This window comes from Dromiciops gliroides, chromosome 2 (genome assembly GCF_019393635.1).
Source record: "Dromiciops gliroides isolate mDroGli1 chromosome 2, mDroGli1.pri, whole genome shotgun sequence".
In the NCBI taxonomy this organism is placed as follows: domain Eukaryota; kingdom Metazoa; phylum Chordata; class Mammalia; order Microbiotheria; family Microbiotheriidae; genus Dromiciops; species Dromiciops gliroides.
Window position 1 is genome coordinate 551652282 of NC_057862.1, and position 17724 is coordinate 551670005.

At 40.1% G+C, this 17724-nt stretch overlaps 1 protein-coding gene across 1 annotated transcript in view; it reads right to left on the bottom strand.

The window, feature by feature from the left end:
• The window catches only part of PYGB (glycogen phosphorylase B), a 91522-nt gene extending 75281 nt beyond the window's left edge, over window positions 1-16241 (bottom strand). Inside the window, exon 1 of the mRNA XM_043984470.1 lies at window positions 15872-16241. Within this exon, the coding sequence (XP_043840405.1) occupies window positions 15872-16114 (243 nt within the window). The 5' untranslated portion in view covers window positions 16115-16241. The remainder of the gene's footprint in view (window positions 1-15871) is intronic.
• Window positions 16242-17724: the final 1483 nt, after the last annotated feature.

Consider the following 17724-nt stretch of genomic DNA (forward strand, 5'->3'; position numbering starts at 1 on the left):
AGTTTCTGGGATTGATGAGTAAACACTATTGGAGTCACTCCCTTATAGTAATTAGGGTAAGATGGTAGACTTGGAAAAGGAAAGTGCCATAGAAATCATCAGGTAATATAAAGCAATTCAACTGAAAAAACAAAAAATAAAACCTAAATCAATAAAGTCAGGAAGGCATAAAAACTATTATGCATACAAGAAGTTATAGTTTTATTGAGAAATCAAGCAGATACACTTTTAGATACACATTTCTATAGCATCACTCAAGCAGATATACTTATATTTCTATAACAAGAAATACATTTATTTCTATTACAGACTGCTGAGTTTCTATTATAGACTGCAGAAATGGATATGATCTAACAGATGACAATACAGATCATAATCTGTCCACCTCTGCCCATCCTGTATGACTTTTGCCCACATCCAAACATAAGTTCATCACCAAGAGTCCACTCAATGTGCTGAGATCCTTCCTCATTTTGGACTGAAATTTTGAGGCTACCAAAGAAACACACTTACTATTTATCTCTCTTGCTCCCACCTAATGACCAGGCCAGGCCATCTTCTCTTTCATTCACACATTTCTTTGATGACATTCTTTATACTACTTGACTGATGTAATTCCTCATTTGCAATCTGTTGTAGCATGCTCACATCCACCAGAGGCCTCTCCATTGTCCTCTAGTGATTTTATACTCAATTTCAATTCTACTGAGGCTGTAATACTCCATTACCATCAGCCTTATATAATACCACCAAATGACTATAAGTATTATAAAGATGGGCCATTGTTTCAAGAAGAGGCTTAAGGATTAATAAATTTTATAATCTCCCCAAAAGGAATTCAGCTTGTTTTCCTCTCTTCCAGTTCAATTCTGGACTCAACTCATTGTGCATATGCAAACGTCAAAACAAGATACACAAACAGATAAACACAGACATACACACAGGCAACTTATAGATCCAAGTATATATCACAGTCTGTACAACAGACATATTTCATTCACTTGGTTTTCCTGTGTGGATAGTTAGACCAAACACTTTCTTTTTTTTAAAGACCAAACACTTTCAAGTGGTTCTGGATATTATCCAGAGAGTTCAGCAGTCTTTGGGAGTCTGATGTAATCCACACGATATCATCCCCAAATAGGACCATCTGGAGGGACACAGCATGTTATGGTGACAAAGCACTGTCTTTAAGGTCATAGGATTTGGGTTAAAAATAAGAATACAGTTCTAGCTCTACAACGAATTTTCAGTGCTTCACAGATAACCCATTTTTTTCTTTTCAAAATGGGGGGTTAACATTTTCATCCCTTTAACAGACTAGACTGCAAGTTCCTAGAAGACAGAGACTATCATTTCTCCATTTTTTGTATCCCCAATGCCATGTAATACTCCACACAGAGTAGTTTAATAAATGTTTATTGAATTGAGTATAATTGGGTGAAATTTCCACACCAATATGGATTAATACAAATGAGTATAAACAATGTTTTTCCAACCTGTAGATTCAATTACACAAAAACCAAATGAAAAGCTAAGTGATAGAACAACATAAAAACTATACTAACTGAAGAAGGACAAATAAACTCTTTTTTTTTTTTTGGTGGGGCAATGAGGGTTAAGTGACTTGGCCAGGTCACACAACTAGTAAGTGTCAAGTGTCTGAGGCCAGATCTGAACTCAGGTCCTCATGAATCCAGGACCAGTGCTTTATCCACTGTGCCACCTAGCTGCCCCTCAAACCTTTTGAAAATTAATTAAGCATTTGTGAAATCTAACAGTAGTACTGGAGTTTATTTATTTTTTATTTATTTATTTTTTGTGAGGCAATTGGGGTTAAGTGACTTGCCCAGGGTCACACAGCTAGTAAGTGTCAATGTTCTGAGGCCGGATTTGAACTCAGGTACTCCTGACTCCAGGGCCAGTGCTCTATCCACTGCGCCACCTAGCTGCCCCAGTACTGGAGTTAAAAAAAAAAAAAGTCAATCCATTTTTTCTTCCCGTGACTGAAATGAATAGGGTTAAGGGAATTAAGACACCCTTCTCCCTCTCCTGAAGAGTTTAAAATTGGATGTTTTGTTTCACTGAAAACACAAAACATGTTAAAGGAAAAGAAAGAAGAGATTTTTGTCCCTTGGAGGAGCAAAACAAAAAACAAAGACACAAGATTTTGCTATGAACCAATAAAGCAAGGCCACAGGTAAATAGTGACAAATTATTGCATATTGAAAACCAAAATTTCCACTAACACTATTAACATGATTTTTAAATCATGTGTTTAAATGTGCAATTTATGGAATTTCAACCATTTTTCAAAACCAAAAAAAACAAGAACTCCAAAAGCAACAGATTAAAGATTAAAGGCTAGTAAGACCAACTTTTAATTATTTTCTAATGAATGTTTAATGATAAACATCCCTCTAATATCTACTGTATTTATAAGATTGTCTAAAACAAAAAACCAAAACACCAACACTCACCTCCTACCTCCCCACACCTCTTCTTTCCCCCAAAGAAATTTCTATCCTTTATATGAAAAAGTGCTTCCATTTTGTGCATCAGTAGGCAGTAAAACCCAGGTGTCTGGGGACTAATTTAAGTCCATATATAATATTCTGCAAAATGCATATGGGTATAGTAAATATTACTTCAATAATGATACCCATTTGATTTGAAATTCCATAAACTTTTTTACATTGTCTTTCTAACTGTACTCACCAGCGGGGCACAGAAAAATGTTACAATAGTGTGATACTGTCATTTGGAACATGCTGTAGAAGATCATTGGTGCCAAACTCAAATAGAAAAAAGAGGGTGGTTAATCCCTACATAAGAATCCTTGCAGGCAGTATATTGACTTAACTTTAAAATATAATGTTATCTATGTTTTACTGTATTTTTATTTGTTTTGTTAAATATTTCCCAATTACATTTTAGTCTGGTTTCCCAGACTTGGGAAAGTAGCAGGTTACAGCACTTGACACCTGTCGTGGACCAATGAACAGAAAAAGTAGTAGGTGTTTGGGTGATAGATCACAGATCTCTGACACAGATACAATAGAGAGGTGATGGGGTACTTCAATTATCCAAGCATTTTCTGGACTTCTGTATACCAAAAGCAAAGAAGCTACTAGTTTCCTGACTTAACAATGATAATTATATCCCTCAAAGATTGAGGAAATCAACCATGGAAAATTGTATCCTAATTCTATTCTAGATCTGATCCTCAGTGTTAGAATGGGAACCTTAGAGGAATGTAACTGCTGTATCTTAGGTTTCTGATTTTAAAAAATAATATGGATGTAGTCTTGATATTCACCCTAGATTTGGGGAGGGCAGATGTCAAAGAATTCAGAAAATGTAAAAGTATGATGTAATGGACCATAGGATAAATCAAATCATAGAGATGAGAGAAAATTGTTTAAAGAGCTAGCTGTGATACACTGGAAACTCATAAACCAACTTATATAATAAGAATATATGTGCAGAAAGGTAGTAACAAGGAAAGGTAAAAGAATACAAACACAAAAGTCCTCATGGCCCTATAAAGAATGGCATCAAGAGTACTAAAGTTCAGAATGACCTAAGGTTAGCCAGGAAAACTGTAAACATGAAAAAATGGGCTGGGGGAAAGGGATAAAACAACTGCACAGTGGAGACAGAATAATAACTGTGTACAGAAAAAAGGGAGCAGTCCGGACTGTAAGGAACGACAAAACTAGCTAGACACTGATATCCAAGATAAGCAAGGAGATGCTTCACCTAATAAGTTCAAGTCACCAGGCCCAAATGAACTATATCCCAAAGTACTGAAAGGACAAACAGATGGGACAGCGGAGTCACTGTCAATGACTTTATAAAGATCACAAGAATGGAAAAGGCATCACAGAACAGAAAAAGCCCATGTTCCAGTTTTCAATAAAAGGCAGAGTACATTCTACAGACAATAGGGCATTAAGCTTGACCTCAATTCCTGGCAAAATTCTGGCTCATATTATTCAATTAAATTCAACAAACATTTATTGAGTACTGACTACGTGCAAGGCACTGTGCTAGGCATTGTAACTAAACATCTAGAAAAGTAAGGACTATGATATCACAAAGACCAAGCATGACTTCAGTACTGAGAAGCCAAACCCCAGCTTGCCTTGAAGAGATGAAAAACAAAATGTATCTTTTTCCTTTCACTGGAGGATAACAGCTATGGAACCTTGTTTACACAATTAGACTCAGCTGATATGGTGGTTAGTTTTGCTATTTTCCCCCTTCTCTTTATTTTTACAAGAGATGATTATTCAAAAAGAAGAAACAAGGTCAAACTATTTTCTTTTAAGACAAGGTTATTAGATTGCTAGATCAAAAAATCCAATATAATTTTTTTTTTTTTGGTGAGGCAATTGGGGTTAAGTTTCCCAGGGTCACACAGCTAGTAAGTGTCAAGTGTCTGAGGTCGCATTTGAACTCAGGTCCTCCTGACTCCAAGGCCGGTGCTCTATCCACTGTGCCACCTAGCTGCCCCCAATATAATTTACCTGAATTTCAAGAAAACATTTACTAGTCGTTCATGCTATTCCTGTGGAAAAGATTTATATTTAAGATAAGATTTATCTTTTAGGAGCTGGATGACAGGATAGGTAAACAGATTTGTAACTGACTGAATAATCAAACTTAAGGTAAAGTCATTAACAGTTAGGGACTTGTGAGGAGGTTTCTAGAGGAGAGACTTAGAGATCTGTGCTGGGCCTTTTACTGTTTTACTGGTTTGTTTATTGGTCTGTTTGTTTTTAAACAAGTTTTTAAACACAGAAGGCATGGCTATCATATTTGGAGATGGCACCAAGCTAAGTGGGAGGGATAGTGAACAATAAAAGATGTTCTATAAAAATGGAATGGTCTGCCCCACGGGGTCAAAGTTCCCTTCACTATAAATCTTCAAGCAAAAGTCACTTGGAAGATATCTCAGACAGGGGATATGAACATGTGAGACATTCTACATCATCCCCTCAGACAAGGGGATTCTTGTTCAAGTACAGGTTGGACTAGACAATGTCACCAGTTACAATCTATAAGCCCAATGCAATTTTTAAATCTACTCATGTCATTTCTGATTGATCTAATAAGCCTCTTTATAGAGCAATAATCCTCTTTCAACCACTCTTCTCACCCCCTGCCCCCCAAGTCTCTGGCCCTTCACACAGGATGTTCCCAATGGCTGGAATGTATACTTTTTACCCCTTAGAATCCTAAATTTCCTTCAAAGCTCAATGCTACCTTCTACATAACACCCTTCCTGAACTAGCCACACCCCTCTCTCCCCAGTGGCTAGTTCCCCCATAGAAATTTCCTTGTATTTATTTTATATCTACTTATATTTGTATATGGTGCCTTCCTGGATAGAATGTGAAGGCAGACAGTTTCATTTTTGTTCATGTCCCGAGTGCTTACCACAGTACCTGACATACAGTAGGTGCGTAATAATTTGCTTATTGACTGACTGACCCAGACCTTTTCAATGAGAAATAAAAGACCTCTTATGTATGTTTCTGGTTAAATAGTTCAACCAAATGCAAGATTAAGCTCCTTGAGAAGAGAGGCTTTACTTTTTTTAAAGTAAAAACATTTTTATTTATAGTTTTGAGTTCCAATTTCTATCCCTCCTTCCCTCCCTCCCCTGTCTCCTCCCTGAGGCTGTAAGCAATCAGATATAGGTTATACATGTACAATCATGTAAAACATTACCATATTAGTCATTTTGTACAAAAAAACTTGAATAAAAGAAAAAAATGAAAGTGAAAAATGTCACGATTCAATCTGTGTTATTTTTTTATTTTTTGCAGGGCAATGAGGGTTAAGTGACTTGTCCAGGGTCACACAGCTAGTAAGTGTCAAGTGTCTAAAGCCAGATTTGAACTCAGGTCCTCCTGAATACAGGGCTGATGCTTTATCCACTGCACCACCTAGCTGCCCCTGATTTAGTTTGTGTTCAATCATTATCAGTTCTTTCTTTGGAGGTGGATAGTATGTTTCATCAGTTCTTTGGGATTGTCTTCTTTGGAGGTAGATAGTATGTTTCATCTGTCCTTTGGGATTGCCTTGGATCATTGCATTGTTGAGAATAGTTAAGTCACTCAAAGTTCTTCATCTAATATTGCTGTCACTGTGCACAGTGTTCTCTTAGTTCTGCTCACTTCACTATACATGTAACGATTGGAATGACGCCACCTGCTGGATACTTACTGTAGAAGAGTTCTGCCCATGAAGCAAAGGTCTTTGAGGGCAAGACCAGGAGTCTTTTCTTTGGCAGGAGGAAGTGACGCGGACTAGTGGGAGGAGGAAGGAAGAGACTGGCGCTCACTCTCGGGCTCTTTCCTCTGGACTCTGGTGGAGAAGGGAGCTAGAAATGTGCTCTCCCTTTAATAGATAGGAATCTAGGCCTTTCTCTCTTTATCAAATTCTTATTCTCCTTAATAAATGCTTAAAAGTCTAACTCTTGCTAAAGCTTATAATTTATTGGCGACCACTCATTAGATATTTTAGACAGTTTAGCTAGAATTTTCCAATACTCATATCAATACCTTGCTACTTACTTCCACATTTCTGTAAAATATATACCCTCCCATGGCAAAAGAAGCGGAGTCTTGAACTATGTTGATTGTCATTCTTATTCAGCTTAAGTTTTTCTTCTTTAACCCCTCTATATTGTCTGTCAGTCTTTTCACCATACAAATGCTTTATAAGATTACTAATTAAAGACAAAAGCAGGTTAGCAAAATTATGAACAAAACGAGCATATCTGGAATTTAAAGGGCTTTCTAAGGTTGTCTCAGAAGCACAGCCAGGCTGGGAAAGGGCTGAGCCTGAAGCTGCAAATGTAGTTAGAGAAAGTTGAGCATGCGCATCAGATCTCTGGACTTCCCAGGCAGGGGAAGCAATGGGCTTGGCCATGGGAGGAGTAGAGGGTGGGGTCTGGGGAGGAGGGGAGGGACCAGCGCAATTTGAATCCGACTTGATTTTGAACTCAGGCCTGGATTCCTCTTCCCCCACTTTGCCTCCAGGTGCTAGGGGATTAAAAGCTTCAAGAGGGTGGGTCATTGCCTCCAGGCATGCAAAATTAGAGCAACAATTAGTGTTAGAACTGGGAAAAGCTGCGGGAATCTCTTCAGGTTTCTCTGCAAAAGCATGGTTGGGAGAGGGAGAGATATTTCCTTGTGTGAGTAAGTTGCTGGCTCTTTTAACAAAAATAAAAAGAAAAATAGAAAATCCACAAAAACAAAGCATTAACATGATCTTATCTCCCATTTGTCTGGTTAAACAGACTAAAATCAAAAATAGGGTAATTAGGGAGTTTAAAAGGTCCATTTGAAAAAATTTAAAGGGAAAACACAGCCAGTACGCCAGTACTTAGTAGGGGAAATTTCTTACCCAACCAGAAGATCAGAAGACTGAGGTTTAGCTTTCCTCTTCGTGGTCAGCCATCTGTTAAGGGCTAAAATTCTAGCTAAACTGTCTAAAATATCTAATGAGTGGTCGCCAATAAATTATAAGCTTTAGCAAGAGTTAGACTTTTAAGCATTTATTAAGGAGAATAAGAATTTGATAAAGAGAGAGAGAAAGGCCTAGATTCCTATCTATTAAAGGGAGAGCACATTTCCAGCTCCCTTCTCCACCAGAGTCCAGAGGAAAGAGCCCGAGAGTGAGCGCCAGTCTCTTCCTTCCTCCTCCCACTAGTCCGCGTCACTTCCTCCTGCCAAAGAAAAGACTCCTGGTCTTGCCCTCAAAGACCTTTGCTTCATGGGCAGAACTCTTCTACAGTAAGTATCCAGCAGGCGGTGTCATTCCAATCGTTACATACATCAGTTCAAACATGTCTTTCCAGGCCTTTCTGAAATCATCTTGCTTATCATTTCTTATAGCACAATAATATTCCATCACCATCAAATACCACATACCATGGCTTGTTTAGCCATTCCCCAACTGATATGCATTCCTTTGATTTCCAATTCTTAGCCACCACAAAAAGCTGCTATAAACATTTTTGTACAAATAGGTCTTTTTCTCTTTTGGGGGATGTCTTTGGCATATAAACCTAGCAGGGTATTACTGGATCAAAGGGTGTGCACAGTTCTATAGCCCTTTGGGCATAATTCCAAATTGCTCTCCAGAATGGTTGGATCTTTTCACAACTCCACCAACAGTGGATTAGCATCCCAGCTTTCCCACATCCCCCCAACATCCTATATTTTCTTTTTTTGTTATAATTGCCACTCTGAAAGGTTTAAGGAGATACCACAGATTTGTTTTAATTTGAATTTCTTTGATCAGTAGTGATCTAGAGCATTTTTTCATATGATTATAGCTTTGATTTCTTTGTCTAAAAACTGATGAACAGAGGCTCTTTTAAAAAAAATATCTTATATCCTTAGCAGAATGTACACATGCTTAATGAATAAACCTACAATTAATAAATGCATGATTCATAAATGCTTACCGAATTAAGTTGCCAATTCAGTATTTAAGTACTCCAACAATGTTCATGAAAAACAATATTTACCCACCTAGAAAAATTCCAATATGTTCCACATCTATATTTACCAAAGGAACTGGTAACCTATTCACATAAACATAGCATTGTTTCCACCTTTCATTCCACCTGCTTAGAATCACAACTAAATTGAGTCTTAAGAACCTCTTCTCTATCTAAAAGGTATTTCAAACAGGATCTTTTCTTTTTACTTAGCCAAATTTAAAATGCATAATACTCCTTTATTCTCCAAATAGCTTTGAAAGAGGGAAATGACAGCTAGAAAACACTTAAAGGATGAAGGATCCAGTTTGTTTTATATACACCTATACTTTTTAGTTCTAGGACATTCTCAACTTCTCTACACCTACAGGAACCACCAAAGAGAATAAATATAGGAAGAGACTTAAGCTTCACTACATAGAATGAAGAACATTTTATGCTGTAGATGGTAACATCTTTATGAAATGCTCATGCAGCCAATTCTGAGTTAGTTAGCCTCAGCTGGAAGAAAAGTGTGGAAATGTAGGCAACAGTTTGCACTAAAAACACCTCAAGGTTTTAGTGGACTGTGCAAGCTCAATATGAACCAAAAAGGTGACGGGGCAGCCAGGAAAACTAATTTGATTTTAGGCTACATCAAGAGAGGCAAAGTGTCCAAAAGAGGAGGTAACAGCCCTGCTACACTCTGCCTTGGTTAAAATACATAGGAAGTACTAGGACCAGTTGCAGACAAGACGCAGGAGGAAAAGTCCAGAGGAGCAACCAAGAGCTGGAGCCCATGGCAGAGGAGGATCAGTGTAGCCTAGAAAGAAATAACTTTCTTTAGTGGAAATAACTGTCTGACTGTAACCCAAAGAGCTGTCACATGGAGGAGTGATTAGATTTATCTTGCTTGGCCCTAGAACAATAGTTCTCAAAGGGTCTGACAGGAGTTTTGCTACTCTAGGAGACAATAGTTTGTATTATTACAGGTAAGAAAAAATGTCTGAATAATTTTAATAGAAATTTTACTTATCCATAATACATAGTTTAAGTACAGTACTCACAAAATAAATAAAACTTGCCTATTACACATGCACTATACCCTAAACTTGAAACATGTCAGACCTGGAGCCCACAAAGCAATCAACAATAATGGTTGCTCTTAATGAAGAGAAAATAAGCACAGGTGAGAACTCTCCCTTTTCCATACTTAAACACTCAGTGTGCTGTGTTTCCTTATGGCAAATACAATGCTATGAGGCAAAAACATTGAAGAGATACTGCCCTGTAAAATAAAACTACTCAGAATGCAGAGACTATCACCCTCATTTTATTTTATTTTTTTTAAGTGAGGCAATTGGGGTTAAGTGACTTGCCTAAGGTCACACAGCTAGTAAGTATTAAGTGTCTGAGGCTGGATTTGAACTCAGGTTCTCCTGACTCCAGGGCCAGTGCTCTATCCACTGCACCACCTAGCTGCCCCCACCCTCATTTTATACATGGAAATACTTCCACTTCCAGTTGTGGTAGATATCACCAAGGTTTTAATGTTCGTGTCTTCTCCAAAATGTTAGTCTGGTCTATTAAGACCACAAGTTTTATTTTTCTAAATCTCAGCTCTAAAAAATGTTTAAAAAAACACAGAATTTTGAAACTGAGATGGCTTTTCATTTTCATTCAGATACTAAATATCTATCCTCTGGTCTCTGTTTCTAAGGAGAATTTATGTTACTTTGTATGCTATGTCCTATAAAATTTCTAAACCCAGAGAGTCACAATTATGGAAATATAGTTGTTCAGTCATATCTGACTTTTTGTGACCCCATTTGGGGTTTTCTTGGCAGAGATACTGGAGTGGTTTGCCATTTCCTTCTCCAGCTCATTTTATAGATAAGAAACTGAGGCAAGAGGATAAGTGACTTGCCCAAGGTGACACTGCTAGTAAGTATCTGAGGTTAGATTTGAATTCAGGAAGATGAGTCTTCCTGACTTAGGCCCAACATTCTATCCACTGTACCACCTATCTGCCCCTATGGCAATATACTTATCATTAATAGATAAAAGTCAGTTCCTAACTAACTTTAATGGCTGGTTTGTTATATGTCACAGTGTATGTATTTGTAACTAATGTGGCACTCTATGTTTTCATCAGTCTTTCAATGTTTATATTAAACATTTCAACACTGAGGTAAAGTATTTAAAATAAAATGAAGGGGCAGCTAGGTTGGCACAGTGGTTAAAGCTCCAGACCTGGATTCAGGAGGACCTGAGTTCAAATCTGGTCTCAGACACTTGACTGGGCAAGTCACTTAACCCCAACTGCCTCACTAAAAAAAAAAAAGTAGAAATTTTTTCCCCTCTCCTTCAAAATGTTCCTAAGTACTCATTGGAGATAAGAATTTTAACCATGTAATGATTGGAATGACGCCACCTACTGGAGACTTGCTGTGGGAAAGCTCCACCATGAGGAAAATGCCTCAGAGGCATTGTGGCTTTTCCTTGGCGTCAGGAAATGACGTTTGCTCATGGGTGCTGTCTATCAAGGCTACCAGCCAATCAACTTGAGGAGCCTCCTATGGTCTGGGAGGAGACAGGAAGGAGGAAAGGGAGCCTGTGCAGAGAAGGCTGGGGTTTTTTGGCTTCCTGACTTGATGGTGGTGGCAGCAGAGGACTTCACAGGAAATTTGAGGAAAGATAGGAATGCTAGGCTGTTAGAATTCTGTTCTCAATCTTTTTTCTTTCTATTTTCCAATAAACCCTTAAAAACCTAAACTCATTTTATCAGTGATTTTTAGTCAGTTTCCCCCAAACTGGGGGAACAGATTAGAATCCACATTTAGAATCTTAAATTACACAACCAATATCCAGTAAGAAAGAATATTTGTTAAAAGTCATTAAATTACTGCTGAAATATTCTGAAACAAGCTCAATTACTTCTTTTTTTTTGGTGAGGCAATGGGGGTTAAGTGAGTTTCCCAGGGTCACACAGCTAGTAAGTGTCAAGTGTCTGAGGCTGGATTTGAACTTAGGTCCTCCTGAATCCAGGGCCAGTGCTCTATCCACTGCACCACCTAGCTGCCCCTCAATTACTTCTTTAAAGTAAATTATTTTAGGGGGAAGCTAGGTGGTATAGTGGATAAAGCAGCCGCCCTCGATTCAGAAGTACCTGAGTTCAAATCCATCCTCAGACACTTGACACTTACTAGCTGTGTGACCCTAGGAAAGTCACTTAACCCCCACTGCCCTGCAAAAAAAAACTGTTTCCAGGGGCAGGTAGGTGGCACAGTAGATAAAGCACCAGCCCTGGATTCAGGAGGACCTGTGTTCAAATCCAGCCTCAGACACTTAACACTTATAACTGTGTGACCTTGGGCAAGTCACTTAACCCTCAATGCCCTGCAAAAAAAATTTTAAAAAAAAAAGAAAGAAAAGAAAATGTTTCCAAACACAGATTCACAGAATTTTTTTTTAACTGGAAAAGGTTTCAGATATAGAATCCTGGGGCAGGTAGGTGGCACAGTGGATAGAGCACCAGCCCTGGAGTCAGGAGTACCTGAGTTCAAATCAGGCCTCAGACACTTAACACTTGCTAGCTATGTGACCCCTCCGCAAGTCACTTAACCCCAATTGCCTCACTTAAAAAAAAAAAAAGATATGAAATCCTTTTATGGATCAAGAAACTGGGTGGTACACAGAGAAGTCAATGATATGCTTAAGGTGACTCAGATAGGGATAACATTTCCTGCCTCTCAGTCCAGGATCTGTCCAGTGTACCACTTGGCCTACTGATTATGACTTTTTTTTTTGGTGGGGTAATGAGGGTTAAGTGACTTGCCCAGGATCACACAGCTAATAAGTGTCAAGTATCTGAGGCTGGATTTGAACTCAGGTCCCTCCTGAATCCAGGGCCTGTGTTTTATCCACTGCACCACCTAGCTGCCCCTTGACTATTTTTTTAATTATAGGAAGCGTCTTTTAAATCTAGCATTACTTCTTTCCAACTGAGAGGCAAACTGCCATAGTAGATGGAGAATTGGACTTGAACTATGAAGACTTGGGTCCAGATTCTACGAGTTTATGGACAAGTCACAAATACTGAATGATTTCCTTATCTTTATAAAGTGGAGATCAGTCAATCAACAAGCATTAAGTGTTGGGTATGTGCTTTCACTGTGCACTTATATAAGCACTAGGTATACAAAGAAAAAGCAAAAAACAGTCTATCCTCAAGAAGCTTACAGTCTTAACAGGAAAGACATAAATCAGTATATGCAAAATATATGCAGAGCAGATAGAAGTAGTAACCTTAGAGGGGAAAACACTAACATCTGAGGGAAGGGCACAGTAATATTCCATTACATTCATATTGCACAGATGTTCCTGACTTAATGGTATCCATTTTGTTTCTTGTTTTTTCTATCACAAAAAGTACTGCTACATAATATTTTGTTTATATAATGGAATATTGCTGTGCCATAAGAAACTATAAATATGATGAATTCAGAGAAGTAGGGGACACCTTATATAAACTGATTCTGAGGAAAATTAGCAGAAAAAGAATATCAATGTAAACAAAAAGGTACATTGATAGGATGCCAAACTCAGAGTAAACATAACTAATTTTGGTCCTGGATAAGAGGTGATGAAACATACCTCCCCTTCTCAAGGGGAAGTGGGGGAGGGTTGTCTATGGATACAGAGCCCTGCATACACTATTAGATTTAGTCATTGTGTGGATTGGCTTTAATACCCTTCCTTTGTTACAACAATAAACAATGAAAAAGCTTATATATTTGCATAGCTTTCAATTTTACAAAGAGTTTATATACATTACCTTATTGAAGCAAGGAAGCCAACATTTTCTCTGGAACAATCCTTCCAGTGCTGTTCTACGACTGACTACAAAGTATAAAATACTAATCTCTGAATAATTAAAGTCACAGTTGAACCAGAAGGGAAGTGTGATGCACATAAGTAAGCTGCAGCATGTTTCCAAGGAAGAATTGTGCAGGGAAAGAAGTATGAAAAATATCGTCAACACTAATGCACTGTTGGTGGAGATGTGAACTGATCCAACCATTCTGAAGAGCAATTTGGAACTACGCCCAAAGGGCTATAAAACTGTGTATACCCTTTGATCCCACAATACCACTACTAGGTCTATATCCCAAAGAGATCATAAAAAAGGGAAAAGGACCCACATGTTTAAAAATATTTATAGCAGCTCTCTTTGTGGTGAGCATTTCATGAGCATTCCCCATCAACTGGGGAACGGCTGAACAAGTTGTGGTATGTAAAGGACTATTGTGCTGTAAATAATGATGAGCAGGCGGATTTCAGAAAAACCTGTAAAGACATATGAACTGATGCTGAGTTTAGTGAGCAGAACCAAGAGAACACTGTACACAGTAACATTCTGTGATGATCAACTTAACTCTTCTCAGCAATACAACAAGCCAAAGACAATGCCAAAAGATTCATGACGGAAAATGCTCTCCACATTCAGTCTGAAGGCAGATTGAAGCATTTTTTTTTTACTTTTGTTGTTGTTTCTTCTTTCTTGTAATTTCCCCCTTTTGTTCTGATTCTTCTCTCACAACATGACTAATGTGGGAATAAGTTTAATGTGATTATACAGTATAACATATCAGATTGCTGTCTTGGGGGAAGGGAGAAAAATTTGGAACTCAAAATCTTATAAAAATGAATGTTGAAAACTATCTTTACATGTAATTGGAAAAAAACCAATAAAAAAATATCATTAAAAATGTATGATGAGAAAAAAAGGTGGCTTGGTCCAAGGACTGATTGTTGTCTATTATCCTGTTGTATTAGGCAGTTCCAAATTCCAGCAAATTGTCTTTAATCCTAAAAAATATCTTTCTTTTTTAGTTTTCATTCATCCTTAATTTACTTTACAAAAACTCAACTGTCAAGACTAAAAAACAAATTTAAGGAGTAAGATAATACATTTTTCTTTTTCTGCATCTTCTCCTCTTACTCCTCAACTTCATGATTTTACACACAAATTATTACAGTGCCATTATAGTTTACTAAACCATATCAATAAGACCTACAATGTTCTGCAGACTACTATTTACCACCTTTCAGCACACTAGACTCACTACCCAGGCTTGATTTTCTGCATACACCCCCACAAAGAGCAAAAAAAAAAACCTCCGCGAAGATTAATCCTGCCCTGAAGCACATTCATGTGTTTTGTAGAAAATTCATCAAGAAGACTTTGCTAAGATTAAATATTAGATAAATAGGATTCAGGATAAGAATAAAGAATCCTATTACAATAGCCACACAGCCCCTCCCAATAGACCCCAAATATTGTGAAATGCATGTCAAGGTTGAAATTTTTAAAAGAAACTTCCTGGGAGCAATGTCCTCTGCCTAGGGAGGATGAATTATGAGATCGTACAATTTAAAGGAAGTTCAACCCTTTCATTTTACTTGGCAGATAAACCGAGGCCCAGGGAGGTGTTTACGTGACCTGACCAAGGTCACTCAACAGAGCAGGGATTTGAACGTAGGCCTTTTGACTCCAAATACAGGGTTCTTTGCTTCTAAGATCCCTTCCAGGTCTACATCTACTTCCCCATGGTCATCCTACTTGTGCCTCGAAGGAGCGAAAGGGTTGTCTGGAGGAAGCAGCTGGGAGGTTAGAACAGACGGGGGAGGGAGGAAAAGGGTGAGTGGGTATCGATCCCTGGAGGCTACAGCTGAGCTGAGCTGGACTGGGCTGGGCTGAGCTAGGCTGGGTATCCGAGAGGGTTCAAAGGATGGAAAAGCCCTGAGGTTGGCCAGAGGAGCAGAGGATCCAGAAGGATGGAGGCAGCTTTGTGGCTAGCGCAGGAGGGGTGCAGGACCAAAGAGATGGAGAGAAGGTGCACAAGAAAGGGCTTCTGTAAGGGGGCGGCAGGGTTGAGCGGGATAAAAATGGAGGAGGGTGCAGGACGGGGGAGGGGTGCAGAATGGGGAAAGTACGTGCAGAACAGGGTGGAAAGGTTATGCAGGCTGGGAGGGATAAGGCGGGGGAGGGGTACAGCACTGGGTGGGGCAGTACAAGACCGAGTGGGGGGTGCAGAACGAGGTGGAGAGGTTATGCAGGCTGGGGGAGGTGCAGGGCGGGGGAGGGGTACAGCACGGAAGGCAGTCCTGGACAGAGGGAGGGGTGCAGGACAGGAGTAGAGAGGAGATGCAGGCTGAGGGGTACAGGACGAGGGAGGCTGCCGCACAAAGGGGCAGTAGTGCACCAAGGGAGGGGTGAAGGACCGCAGCAGGGAGGAGATACGGGGAAGGAGGCGGTGCAGGCTGCGGGAAGGAGGACGGCCGCCCCGCCGCCCGTGGGCTCACCTTGGGGTCCTTCTCGTAGTAGTACTGCTGCGTGCGGATCCAGCGGCCCACCAGGTGGTCGCGCACAGTGTGTGCCAGCGCGAAGAAGTAGTCTCGGGGAGTGGCTACATTGCGGTCCTTGACCAGGGTGAAGTGGAGGTGCCGGTTGAAGCTCTTCCTCACTTCGGCCACGTCGCCCAGCCCGGCGATGCCCCGCACGCTGATCTGCTTCCGCTTTTCGCTGTCGGTCAGGGGCACGGCCATCCTGGCGATTGCGGGCCCCGCCCGGCGTGGAGAAGGGACTACGGGTAGGGAGAGACGAGGAAGAGGATGCTGCAGCGGCCACCGCAGACAGCGATCTGAAGGCAACCTCCGGGAGACCGAACTGCGCCTGCGTACTGCGCCAGGGAGGCGGGGAGGGGGTGGAGCGAAGGCGGGGCGAGGGCGGGGAGGGCTGGTGTGAGGGAGGCGGAGATGGGAGGGAGGAGGATAGGGACCCAGCCCCAGGAACCCAGGAGGAGGGGGGAGCTACTCTTCCTTCCCTCCTCCACCTCCCCACCCCTACTCCCACCCCGCATCTACCTTGTTTTTTATTTATTTTTAAGGCTATTTATAACAAGGAGAAGCCACTGGAGTACTCCAGCCAGATCTCTAAAACTTAACTCTAGGAAATAATAATAGCTAGCATTTTTGTTGTTACGTTTTCAGTTGTGTCTTAACTCTTCGTGACCCCAATTTGGGCTTTTCTTGGCAAAGATACTGGAGTGGTTTGACGTTTCCTTCTCCAGCTTGTTTTACAGATGAGGAAACTGAGGCAAACAGGATGAAGTGACTTGCCCAGGTCAGAGCCAGTAAATGTCTGAGGCTGGATATGAACTCACAAAACTGAGTCTTCCTGACTTCAGGGCTAGCACTTTATCCATTGCACCATCTAGGTGCCCTAGCCAGTATTTACTTAGCTCTTTTTAAAGGTTTGCAATACGCTTTACAAATATTATTTCATTTTATCCTGACAACTCTAAGAGGAAGGTGCTATTCTTATCCCGATTTTGCAGATGAGGAAACTGAGGCTGAGAAAAAGTTAAGTGACTTGCCCGGAGTCACACAGCTGCTTAGTATCTGAGGCTGGATTTGAATTCAGATCTTCCTCTTTTTTTTTTCCTTTTTTTTTTTGTCGAGGTAATTGGGGTTAAGTGACTTGCCCAGGGTCACACAGCTAGTAAGTGTTAAGTATCTGAGGTCGAATTTGAACTCAGGTCCTCCTGACTCCAGGGCCAGTGCTCTATTCACTGTGCCCCCTAGCTGCCCCAGATCTTCCTAATTCTTAAGTCAAGTGTTGTAAACCATTTTATCACCCAAATGCCTACCCATATTTCCACTTCCATGGTTATAGTGAGCATCAAATGAGAAAATATTTGTAAAGTGTAAATGCTAGCTATTATTATGAAATGACAGGATCAGTCCCCACTCCTATCCCTTATCATGTAAGAAACATTGTGCAAGGTCAGTAGGTAGGATCTTAGATTTTGATTTTAGAACTGGAAAAAATTGTAGAGGTTATTTAGTCCAACCCCCAATTTTACTGAACAGGAAACAGAAGCCCACTGCTTCAAGATTTGCAAAGCACTTTATGAATATTATCTCATTTGACCCCCACCATAACCCTGGGAAACAGGGAACCCTGGAAAATCCTTGCCCAGGGTCACAGGTTCTCCATCATTCTTCTCTCTCAAAAAGGACAGTGACATCAGGGTGATGTCATGACTTGCAATGAATTGGATTTAAGTGAGGGAGGGCTGTGCAACATCACCAACCTCACACTCTCTGCTCCTGCTCCACAGAAGGTAAATGGCAAAAGAAGGATTTTAACTCCT